Source organism: Phaseolus vulgaris, chromosome 8 (assembly GCF_000499845.2).
Source record: "Phaseolus vulgaris cultivar G19833 chromosome 8, P. vulgaris v2.0, whole genome shotgun sequence".
Taxonomy (NCBI): domain Eukaryota; kingdom Viridiplantae; phylum Streptophyta; class Magnoliopsida; order Fabales; family Fabaceae; genus Phaseolus; species Phaseolus vulgaris.
This window is the reverse complement of record NC_023752.2, coordinates 54,440,030-54,453,034: the sequence shown is the minus strand read 5'-3', so window position 1 is coordinate 54,453,034 and position 13,005 is coordinate 54,440,030. Positions and strand designations below refer to the sequence as shown.

Genomic DNA, 13,005 nt, shown 5'->3' with positions numbered 1-13,005 from the left:
TCGATCATTTGTGTACTAAATTTCATTAGCATAATAGGTAGATTATATCTTGTTATAATATATTCACACATTTAATTATTTGAGGTTTTCAATAATATTTAATGAAAAAAAAAGGTAAATACAAATAATGTCTTCGGAATTTGCTATGAAGTGTATCATATTTTCGGATAAATGAAATTATAATTCTTCATAATTTCAATATCTAATTTTTTAATTCATGATTATTATTTTATTTAATCTTCTAATATAAAAAAAAATTCATGTTCATGAAATAAACGTGAACTATGAGTGCATGAAAGTAGCAAGAGTTGAAAGGTATTGATTGAAGGAAAATGACAAAATGAACCGAACAAAACCAATGCTTTTGCCATTTTTTTTTGGCAGCTAGCAAAAACTACAACTCATGTCATCAAAGGTTGACAATGGTGCACACCTATCCCTATATATACCTAATACCTTTCTTCCATTTATCATAATCAAAACACATCAATTCTTGAAAATGAAGAACGTGTTTGTAGCTTTTTTAGCTTTGCTAATTGTTCTGGTAGTTGCAGTTGCAGCTTCAGAGGTAGAGGTCACAACCTCAGGGCCTCCAAGATCTTCTGATGTAACTGCAGGTCCAAAACCACCATCTCATGCAACTGCAGGTCCAAAACCACCATCTTGTGCACAAAAAACAGTTATTATAGCTTCAGGACCACCAAAATCAATTCATGAAATTTCAGGACCAAGGGCTTCAGGACCTCCGAAGTCAACAATTAAGGAATCAAGTGGATCAAAAACAGTTATTATAGCTTCAGGACCACCAAAATCAATTCATGAAATTTCAGGACCAAGGGCTTCAGGACCTCCGAAGTCAACAATTAAGGCATCAAGTGGATCAAAAACAGTTATTATAGCTTTAGGACCACCAAAAGCAATTCATGAAATTTCAGGACCAAGGGTTTCAGGACCTCCGAAGTCAACAATTAAGGCATCAAGTGGATCAAAAACAGTTATTATAGCTTCAGGACCACCAAAATCAATTCATGAAATTTCAGGACCAAGGGCTTCAGGACCTCCGAAGTCAACAATTAAGGCATCAAGTGGATCAAAAACAGTTATTATAGCTTCAGGACCACCAAAAGCAATTCATGAAATTTCAGGACCAAGGGCTTCAGGACCTCCAAAGTCAACAATTACGGCATCAAGTGGATCAAAAACAGTTATTATAGCTTCAGGACCACCAAAAGCAATTCATGAAATTTCAGGACCAAGGGCTTCAGGACCTCCAAAGTCAACAATTAAGGCATTAAGTGCACAAAAAACAGTTATTATAGCTTCAGGACCACCAAAAGTTTAAATTACAACTTTAGGACCACCAAAAGCAACTCAAAGCAAAGAAGATAATAATATGTAGTAAATAACGACGTTCGAAAGTTAGTTTCTTTAAAAAATAAAATAGTTGTTTGAAAATATATATGAAATGAACATTTGAGTTACAAATAATATATAACTTTCTAAATATTTTATGTGCCTTGACCTACATCTTTGTCACATAGATTAATTGTATGTAATGAAGAAGAAGCTATAATAATTGAATAATACACACCAAAAATTAACTTTGCCTTTTCTCAACATGAGAAAATAAGCATTATACAATTATTTTTTTCACTTAACTTTCATCATAGAGAACCACCAAAATGAATGAGTATGAGTTTCTTCTCTAACCATATTTAACGTGTCTAATTGTCTCATTAGTTCACTTGTGAGACAATCAAATGTAAACCAATAAATGATAATAAGTATGATAAATTAAAAAAAAAAACTAAATTTGAAGTTATAATATATCAGTAACATTCTAACTTATGGTCTCTGTGAAAGACAAATAATTATTTATTGTGTTACATTACTCATTTTAATAATGATGTTTGAAATTTATAGTTTTTTTATCAACAAAAAATAAATTAAATTGAAAATGGGACACTTCAGGAGTGTCCCCACCCTTATATACATACCTCCCATTTAACTAGCATTTACACGTGTAACTGAATTATTAAAACCAGATAAGCATCAATCATTGCATATGTTTCTTAAGGGTTAAAATCTTGCATGTGTAAATGCAACTTCACAGATAAAACAGATAATAGAAATATACCAGATACAAGGGTCCCTAAGCACACTTCATGACCTTAACAGAATTTGAAATTTATTGTATAAAGATATTATTCATTTATTATTACTGCATGTACTGTATTTATATTTCATATTTTATATATGTTTTGTATACCATTGTGGCTAAGCTTTTTAGTGTGCTCTTTATGATTTTTATCTATTTTTTTTTATATTTTTTTAGTTTAATGTTTAGAGTTATAATTTTTGAAACCTACCACTGAATCTTTTAATACATTTCAAATTAAAAAGTACATTAGTTTGAACAATGGTGAATGGTGTCATTAGACTAGATCGAATAATGTCTTTCTTCACTACACCAAGTTTAAACAAAAAATTTAAAAATATTGTCTAAAGGAAAAAAATGTTGTCTTAGTTTCAGGAAAAACAATTTGATAATGGTTTTTCATTTGTGGACTTAGGTTATAAGCAACCTTTTTTCTTGTGACCGCTTTCAAAAATCGTTGTCTTATACTGGTAGAATAGACAACACTTTTATGTTAATGCTTAGGAAATGATTTTTTAAGTGTTGTATTTACATTACTATTTATTATAGGGAATCAAACCTAGGTCTTATGAGTAAACATAAAACCTATAACTACTACACCAAACAAAATTTGTTGTCAAATTATGATTATTATTACTCTTATTATGATTATTATTATTATTCTTATTTTGATTATTATTATTGTTGTTATTGATAATAATAATATTATTACTATTTTTAATATTTTTATTACTATTAATAATAATATTGTTATATAGTGATTCATAAGCCACATTTGTAAAAATGTTGTCTTTTCCACTTTTATGCCACAATTAAATGCATGTGACCACTTTTTTGCGAGAATTTTATTGTTTAGCTTAGATATTCTAAAGAAAATACTTAAAAAATTGTAGTTTAAATAATTAAAAATTTTACAAACGTGGTCTTTGCTAGTTCTCACACTACATTTGTAAAATAATTGTCTTTTCTATGTTTAAGGAACAATTATATAAGTCTGACCTAGTTCAGTGTGACTACGTTTTTGCTTCTACGCATATGATTTATTAAATCCAAACAAATAATAAGTATTGTCTAAATTACCCACAATTTAGAAAATTTTGCCTAAAATATTGTTTACAACACCCACATTTTAATAAGTGTTGTCTATAATGTTGGGTTCAATAGTGTCAAAGTTCAAGAGGGGGGGTGAATTGACCTTTTAATAGTTTTGCGCAGAATCAGATTCTATCACAGTACACAGAAAATAAATCGATTTAATTTGAAAATGAACAGATTTATTTTGACACTGTTTATGTTTGAAAACGTTTATATCAACCAAGTTATTTTTGAGATTATGCAGATTAATTTGCAAGCCACACACATTGATATTACAGAGAAAACAGTGAACAACAAAAACAGTAATCTTCAATTTTAAGCAAGTGATTAAGTGATGAGAATCAAATAAATGAGGCTTTTATTAATGAAGGGAGAGGTCATTCACCTACACATTTGAAGTTCTTCCTTCTAGTCTTTTCAAAATTAAAAAGAAGACATAAAATAAAGAGAGGATCAAGCCATAAAGCCAAAGAAGTCTACAAGCTTTCAAGAATAGGCTTCATTTAAATATCTCTCTTTATAGTTTTTTTTATAAATTTGTAAATAATATAGAATGTTTAAATACATAGTTTTTAGGAAAGGTGCTTAGAGGGAAACCTTAGATACCTCTTTTGTAAAAGCATCTTTAGGCATTAGTTTAGAATTTTCTAGAAGGTGACTCTTCATGCTTCACTTTAGGTGCTAGAAGTGAGTAGCATGCAAGGGACTTTTGGTTAGCTTGTTTTGTAAGCTTCATGACCAGCCCTTGCTCCTATAAAAGGAGGGCTTAGGTCCTTCATAATGCAGATTTGGAATTTGTAGTATCAAAACTCTCCCAAATTGGTGATTGAGTGTAGTGAGAACTTGTCTTCTCCTCTTCCTAGTCTCATCTTGAGTGCCTTGGTTCTCTCAAGTGGCGGCATTGCACACTTATCTTGGAGCCTTCACACTTCAAGTGGCGTGTTCATCAACCAAGAACTACAACCACATAAGTCCTCTTTCTTCTCCATCTTCTCATTCCATTTTCGTGCCTATTTGAATTCCTAAACATGTCTTAGGTTCCTTTCTTGCTTTCTATTCGGTGTTCTTGCTTATTTTCATGTTTCAATCGGTTCATCTTCTTTCTCCTTGGATTTGTTTGGTGCATTTCAGTTTTGAAGCATTTTAATCGGTTCATTTCATTTGTTATGCATTTTAATCGGTTCATTTGCATTTTTACATCTTTTAATCGGTTCAATTGGCAAGAAATGGGTCTTCCATGTGAGTTTGGTGTTTGGTGCAAGTTTTGGTGAGTTCTTGATTATAGAACCTTGATCCAATTCTATTAAAAGTGCCTAAGCTATCTCCAACTCAAGTTGATTCCTAAGAATGTCAAGAATCATTCATATTGTGCTATTGGAATCACATCATGTGGTATCATGAGTCTTAGGTTTGTTTTGTTTAATTTTGAGTTGTGTTGCACTTTTAATTCAAGAGCTCTATCTTTTTGTTGTTTCTTTTCTGTTTTTAGGATTATATTTGAGTATTCTTGCTGTTTTCTTAATTGTGCCTACCAAGTGTTTGTGTTTTTTCCTTTTTGAATCCATACAAGTTTTGTCATAGTCATGTTTTTCCAAGAATGTCATCACTTCTTGTAGTACATTTATTGCATTTTTTGTTTCTTGCTTTGGTGTAATACAGTTTTCTGCATTTGTATCTTGATCCTTTGTGCATTTTCTGTTTTAGAATTGAGTTCATACTTGTATTTTAGACCTATACAAGTTCCTATACATCATTTTCCATTATGTCTTTGCTAGTTCTTAATTCTGTTTTTCATTTCTGTTAGGATTCCTCTGTTTTCTGAAAACGTGCTTACTGTTTTTCCTTATTGCAATTGATTTACTCATTGGAAAATTCTGAAATTCTGGATTTGTGTTCTTCAAAGTGTTATAAAAGCATAGAAAAAGAAGTACTAAAAAATTCAAAGTACACAAAAAATGATAAATAAAATACAAAAAGTGTACAATTCTGCCGAAAAAAATACGGTAATCTGGCAGCGATTTTGAAAAATTTATCTCAATTAATTGGCTTACTGTTTTTAAGTAATTTCAGTGCCATTATTGAGTTAACATCTTGAAGTTTCTGTGGTTTAAATTTCATAATCCAGTTCGCTCTATATCATTCCAGTTAAATCAGTGAATATCAAGCACAGTTTGCATAAAAAATATTTTCCAGTAGCTTGTTTTTGTTTTCTTCATCTACTCTAGTGCTTTTCTTTAGGTATTCTTTTGTGTGCCTACTTCTTCATTGAGTTCCTTATTTTCTTGCTTGTCTTTTATTCATTAATCTTTGAGTTTGTCATACATCTAGTTTTCCTTTTGTTATAGCCTTTCATTGCTTATACCTTTTCTTGTTTGTCTTTATTGCTTCATTGGTTTTGTTGTGGTTGGCTTTGAGATTGGTGTGCCTTGCTTTGACATCTTTCATTTGAGGATTCCAAGACCTCAAGATCAGATTGGTGCAGGGACATTATTTCTTTGAGAGTGACTTCTTGTCAAGCCAAATTCACTTTGGCAGTTTGCTACCAAATTACTTTTTGCTAACTTTGTTTTCTTAACTTTGTTTGCTGTTTTGTTGTTTGCTGTTTTCTTTTATACATGGCTTCATATTACAGCAGTGGTTCTTCCAAACAGCATTCTTCTAGCAAAGCTGCTGCTCTTGATGAATTAAAAAAGGCAAAACGAACCATTAATCTCAATGATGAAGCTATAAGAAAGTTGGAGGAAAGATTACAAAGACTTGAAATGAAGCAAGCTAGGTCCTCTCATTCTATTCATGGAGAGCATCATCATCATAGACCTTCATCAAGAGGCTCTTCCAATGATTATGGACGTGAAGAAGATCATAGAAGAAGGAGACCTCAACCCAACTTTCATGGATTTAGACCATCTCATGCTCATGAAGATAAACGTGAAGATGGCTACTACCGAAATGCAAAGGCTAGGCTACCTTCGGTCCAACTTCCTTGTTTCAATGGCTCTAGTGATCCTAATGTATATTTAGATTGGGAGGCTAAGTGTGAACAAATATTTGAGACCCATAAGATCCTTGATGAGCACAAATATAAGCTAGCCACCTTAGAATTTAGTAATTATGCCAAAGAATGGTGGCGTACAATTGTAATGGACATTATGTATCGCAAGAAACCTCCCGTGGTTTCTTGGAATACTTTGAAAGAGTATATGCGCGCGAGGTTTGTTCCTCATTCTAGGAAGGAACACTTGTTGAAGTTCCAAAGGCTTCCTCAAGGACATAGGATGGTAGATGAATACTTTAAAGATTTTGAAACCACTTTGACTAAAACGAATATGCATGCTAATGAAAAGTCAAAGATAAAATGGTTTGTCCGTGGTTTAAGAAGAGATATTAGAGAATTTATAGAATTAAATGAGTACTCTTCTTTGAAGCAAGTGCTTCGCATAGCCATCAAGATGGAATTATATCTTTTGAAAACCACGTCTACAAAACAAGTTTCTACTACAAATTCTTCTACTCCTAAGTCACCTACCAAAACTTCCAATATAAAATGTTTTAAATGTTTAGGTTTTGGGCACATAGCTCTTCATTGTCCACAAAAAACCTTAATGACAAACAAGGTAAAACAAGACCTACCTCACCCACCTCCCTCACGTAAAAATGAAAAAGACAAAGAAAGCCAAGTTGACATGAGTCTTATCCTTTCACCTCCAAGGTGTTTTCCTTCCTTATCTTTTTCATTACCCAAGGTTTCTATTTCAACACCATCTTGGTTAAAAAGTGTTAGGGATGATTTCATACCTCCTCATGGTTTTCACCATTTAAGAGGCCTTTTTCCAAAAGATATCATCATTCCCAAACAAATTTTTCCAACTTGGTCGATTTATAGAACCTCCTTTTCTGAAATCCCATTGTTTACAAAAGCTAAGTCATGTTTGCCTTTTTCTTCCACTTTTAATTGTAAAACTAAACTGACTTTGTTATATGTAGGGATTCAGAATTCGTGGACGAATTCTCTCCAACTCGAGGAGTATGATGAGAATCAAATAAATGAGGCTTTTATTAATGAAGGGAGAGGTCATTCACCTACACATTTGAAGTTCTTCCTTCTAGTCTTTTCAAAATTAAAAAGAAGACATAAAATAAAGAGAGGATCAAGCTATAAAGCCAAAGAAGTCTACAAGCTTTCAAGAATAGGCTTCATTTAAATATCTCTCTTTATAGTTTCTTTTATAAATTTGTAAATAATATAGAATGTTTAAATACATAGTTTTTAGGAAAGGTGCTTAGAGGGAAACCTTAGATACCTCTTTTGTAAAAGCATCTTTAGGCATTAGTTTAGAATTTTCTAGAAGGTGACTCTTCATGCTTCACTTTAGGTGCTAGAAGTGAGTAGCATGCAAGGGACTTTTGGTTAGCTTGTTTTGTAAGCTTCATGACCAGCCCTTGCTCCTATAAAAGGAGGGCTTAGGTCCTTCATAATGCAGATTTGGAATTTGTAGTATCAAAACTCTCCCAAATTGGTGATTGAGTGTAGTGAGAACTTGTCTTCTCCTCTTCCTAGTCTCATCTTGAGTGCCTTGGTTCTCTCAAGTGGCGGCATTGCACACTTATCTTGGAGCCTTCACACTTCAAGTGGCGTGTTCATCAACCAAGAACTACAACCACATAAGTCCTCTTTCTTCTCCATCTTCTCATTCCATTTTCGTGCCTATTTGAATTCCTAAACATGTCTTAGGTTCCTTTCTTGCTTTCTATTCGGTGTTCTTGCTTATTTTCATGTTTCAATCGGTTCATCTTCTTTCTCCTTGGATTTGTTTGGTGCATTTCAGTTTTGAAGCATTTTAATCGGTTCATTTCATTTGTTATGCATTTTAATCGGTTCATTTGCATTTTTACATCTTTTAATCGGTTCAATTGGCAAGAAATGGGTCTTCCATGTGAGTTTGGTGTTTGGTGCAAGTTTTGGTGAGTTCTTGATTATAGAACCTTGATCCAATTCTATTAAAAGTGCCTAAGCTATCTCCAACTCAAGTTGATTCCTAAGAATGTCAAGAATCATTCATATTGTGCTATTGGAATCACATCATTAAGGTTCAATTATTGGCTTGACAATCAATTGGGTAACCTATCACAATCAACCTGTTCCAGTTGTATTTAACAGATCATATATCTTCTAAACAAAACCAAACTGATTTTCCAGAAAATAAGAACTGTATGAACCAGCTCAGAAAGAACAGATTTATTTTCAATTGAACTGATTCAATTTTTGGCAGTTTAGGAGAAACGCAAGAATTCGAGTGCAGGGATGAAGAGAGATGAACACACAACAGTTATGCTGGTTCACTCAACTGAGCTACATCCAGTCTCACCTAATCCAAGGTGAAATCCACTAAACAAAATGTACCAAACACAGTTACACGGCCACTGTTCTTGAACCCTACAAGAAACTTGACACACTTGTTGAAAAACACTATTTCAGCACTCACACTCTTCAAGAAACCCTATCAAGAAGAGTTTTCAATCACACTTTTATAAGAAAAGAAATATGAAACGAATACACCTGGTAGATGATGCAGAAATCTGCCTTAAACCAGTAGAACAGATTACTCAAACAGTAGCAGCACCTCTCACCAAGCTTTAGAACCAAACAAGAACAAACACACTTTTGATTTTTGAAATCTTTCAAGAACACATGCTAATTCTCTGTAAATCCTTGATTCTCTGATGTAAAACTTGTTTTCTCAAATGTATGATTCTTATCTAAACGCAGGAACAAGTTTTCTTTTTATAGAAAAACAACTTATAACAGATTTTCAAAAAAACAATTAAAGCTGTTATAAAAAGAACAGATTGAAAATAAAATGAACATATTTATTTTCAAAAGCAGTTAGAAAATTTGTTATGTGAAGGAGACTCAGTCAACCATTCTGGTGCAGGGACAAAACGAAAAAACCGTTTAAGATAAACATATCACCAAACTAAAAGGAATATATTCATTTATAGATGAACAAATTTATTTTTCAAAACGATAACAGAAAAGACTTAACTATTGAAACACAGCCGTTTTGAAAAAGAGAAGACTTAGTCAAAATACTTGATGCACAAAACCTGATTTTCAAAAGCCTTAGTCAATGCATCAGTTTAAAAAAGAATCTGTTTATTTAGAAAAGAACAAATTTATTTTTATGCAGTAAAGGTGTTTTTGCAAAACATGTGAAAAACAGTTTCAGAAAATTTGTGTTTGCTCTTATCACATGGTCAGGGGTTAAGAGGTGAGGTACTCAGCAAAAAGCCTACTCTTAAACAACCTCTAACCTATACCTAAGACATTCTTAAAGGAAATACAATTATACATGAAATGTGTTAGAAAAGATGGCTTTAAACTAGAGGAGGGGTGAATTGTTGAAAGGGGTTTTCGCAAACTTTTCAAAGTTAGAATGAATTTATTTCAGAAACCAATTGATTCAACAATTCAGTTAGCCAAAACAGCAAGCAAAACTGTAGTACTAGAAAAAACAATCGGTTGTTTCTTCGAAACAATCAGTTGTTTATACCAGCAAACAACAAACAAACTGAAATTAAAGAGTTAGAGATAGAGAGATTGTACACAGTTGTTTATACTGGTTCACTCCAAACTAGGGCTACATCCAGTCTTCTCAGAAACCCTGAGAATATCCACTAAGTAATCACCACTTGATCACTTACACCACAACCAAGAGAATGACCTTGAACACCTCAAGAAACACACTCTCCTTGGCCAACACTAAGATTGCTGATCTTGAACACCTCAAGAACACAGAGCCAATCTCAGCAAAAACACACAAACGAATTGTTCAGCAGTTTACAAAGATTACACTTGTTATAGATGAAAATCTGAAATCAATACAAGTAGAATCCTATTCCAGCACTTTGATCAATCTCTCAACTCTTAAGCAATCTCAGAACTCTTTGAAAAACTTTTAGTGAAAAACTTTGTCTCAAGATTCTTAATTTCTTAATTCTGTTTTTCTGAAATATATTCAAAGATATAGTTTGTTATCAAATCTTAACAAACTCTTAATTGCATTTAAAATAGATTGGTCAAAGTATTTAATGACTGGAGCGTATTCAGTTTAGAGCATTTAAAGCTCAGTCAAAGAAAATAGTTTTTCTGTTATGATTCCAAAACAAACAATCGATTGTTTCCTCTAATCAATCGGTTGTTTTGTTACTTAACAGTTTTCACAATTCAAAAACAGTTTTCAACCTTTCTCAAAACACCTAGGTGTAAACAATCGGTTGTTTCGACAAAACAATCGGTTGTTTCAACTTAGTTTGAAAAACATTTTACTTTGATAAAGATTGAGATGTTAATTGCTTGAGATTTAATCTAAGGGTGGATTACAACATTAAACTACCCCAGAACAAAGCTTAAACCAGCACATCAACACCAAGCAAAGCAGAGGCTTCAACATCCTTCAAAGGATTTGGATTCTTCAAAACATTGAACACCACTTGGTTCAACAATCTCCCCCTCTTTGACGAAGACAAATCCCTGATGCTTGTGTTGTACGTGATTAAATCTGAAGCAATTCCTGCAATAGAACTTTGACCAATACATTGAACTTCTGATATTCTGTTAGCATACAGAAAAACATTTAAAGCTTAAAACAGTTAATATCAGAGACAAAATACATATTACCCAAACTGTTTTTAACAACTTGAAAAACAGAAACTTAAATAAACTGGAAACACAGCATAATCTCCCCCTATTTGTCTTGATAAATAGACAAAGATAAGAGATAAAACAAGATATTGTTTCCATTACATCAGAATTAAAACAGCAACAGCTGAAGGAAAGAAATTTTAAAACCAGAAAAGAACAACCAAAAACAATCGATTGTTTCAATGACCAATCGGTTGTTTTTCCTTCATTCTTCTTCATCAGCAAACTGAAGATCAAAGATTTGATTATGGATAGCTTCAATCTGTTTATCCAGAGTCATAAACCTTGCATCCATGTTGTCAAACCTCGTGTCAATCCTCTGGAAATTACTAACACAGAGATCATGGAGGCTCCTTTGATTTTCAGCAAAGCTATCAAACCTATCCATCATTTGTCTTTCAAAATATGACATGGTTGACATTCTTTCTCTTTGATATCCATTAGCAGCACTAGGCCCTTCATCTTGAAAATCTTCAGCTGGATCTTCATGTTGAACATCCATATCAGCAGGTTCATCTTGTTCAAGATGAGCAGCACCACTTGATGAGGCACCATGATCACCATCCTTACTTATCCATTTTCCACCTACTTTTGTAAAGCCCATCTTGCTGAGTGATCCATTGTTCAACTCTTGAGTTGACTTGACCAACTCAGAAGTTTCATCATCAAGATTAACTTCAAAAAAATGTAGAAACTTAGATATTAAAACAGGATAGGGATAATGGTAATCGCCTAACCTCATGGCTTTTTGCATATGTTCTTTGATTATGTGAATCCAATTGATCTTCACTTTCTTGGTGATGCAGAAGATGTAAACCAGATCTTCTTCAGTCAACACAGAGTGATTACTCCCCCTTGGAGTTTGAATCCAAGTTTCAATTAGAGCAAGCAACCTCTCATCAAGCTTCAAACCTCCAACAGAGCATGTGCTAACTTGAGATTGATTGTTCTTCAAGCAACTTTTGTAGAACTGGATTTTGGTTGAAATCTTCCACCACACCAAGGTTTCCCTTGTTGATTCTTAGACCAGAGAACTTAAGCCCAGCAACAGCAGCCCAAACCTCATGAGTTATCTCCATTTCCACACCTTTCACATGAGAAACTAGATTGTTTCCCTCAAACTTCAAGTTGGTGTAGAATACCCTCACCAAATTTGGATAGATGTTTCCTTTTAGCTCCAGAAATTTTCTGAGTGATTGGTCCTTGAGAAGCCTCCTCACATTGTCAAGCTTTTGACTTTTCAGCCAGTCAAACCACACAACCTTGGGGTTGTTTATCTTCTTGACACTTGTTTCATACCTATACTTCTCAATGAGATCGGTGTCACCAGAAAACCAGCTTTCAAGCCTTCCTCCAGACCTTACTGCTCTGGTTTTGACTCTTTTAGAGGTGGGAGGGGTTGATTCCATGACAGCAGAGACGAAAACACACTTCACAAAATTTTTGCAAGAGATGGTGCAAGAGATATTGCAAGAGATGTTGCAATTGGTTGTTCTTGTTGGTAGAAATCTGCACCTGATTTTATAACAGTAAGAGAATCAAATTTAATTTAATTTCATTCAATGGGTACCTGATTTTCAGAGAGAGGACTTGACTCTGTTCTGCACAGAAAATGAATCACATGGTCTTCACATGTGATCTTTGACTAGTCATTAAGGCTCTTGAATTTCCAAGATTTTGGAATATATTCCTTTATGACTGTTGTGACTTCTTTCTGATCATGCTCAGCTTTCAACATAGATCTTTTGACCAAGATTCTCCCTTTGAAATTGATCTGCAACGGATAGAATTTCAAAAAGCAATCAAATCAATTTCTTCATAGTGCTGTCAGACTCAAAACAATCGGTTGTTTCTATGAAACAATCGGTTGTTTTTCTGCAGCAGTTAAAAACTTGATTTTGAAATTTTTAACCATAAACAAACAAATTAAAGCACATGACATTGATTAAAAGGAAATTTAATCACAAGAAAGAACCTTGAAACAGAAATTGAGAACAAATAAAGGAAGGTCTTATCCTTGTGTTGCTTCTTCAATGAGCCAATTGCTTGT

General features: G+C 33.3%; 1 protein-coding gene across 1 annotated transcript; it reads left to right on the top strand.

The window, feature by feature from the left end:
* The first annotated feature begins 480 nt into the window (after positions 1 to 480).
* LOC137825587 (uncharacterized) lies at positions 481 to 1,478 on the top strand. The gene has a single exon (XM_068631287.1). The coding sequence runs from the start codon at positions 500 to 502 to the stop codon at positions 1,340 to 1,342; it is 843 nt and encodes a 280-aa protein (XP_068487388.1). The 5' UTR covers positions 481 to 499; the 3' UTR covers positions 1,343 to 1,478.
* Positions 1,479 to 13,005: the final 11,527 nt, after the last annotated feature.

Excerpts from the sequence above, each read along its gene's own strand:
- LOC137825587 (XM_068631287.1), top strand. The coding sequence starts at position 500 with ATGAAGAACGTGTTTGTAGCTTTTTTAGCTTTGCTAATTGTTCTGGTA.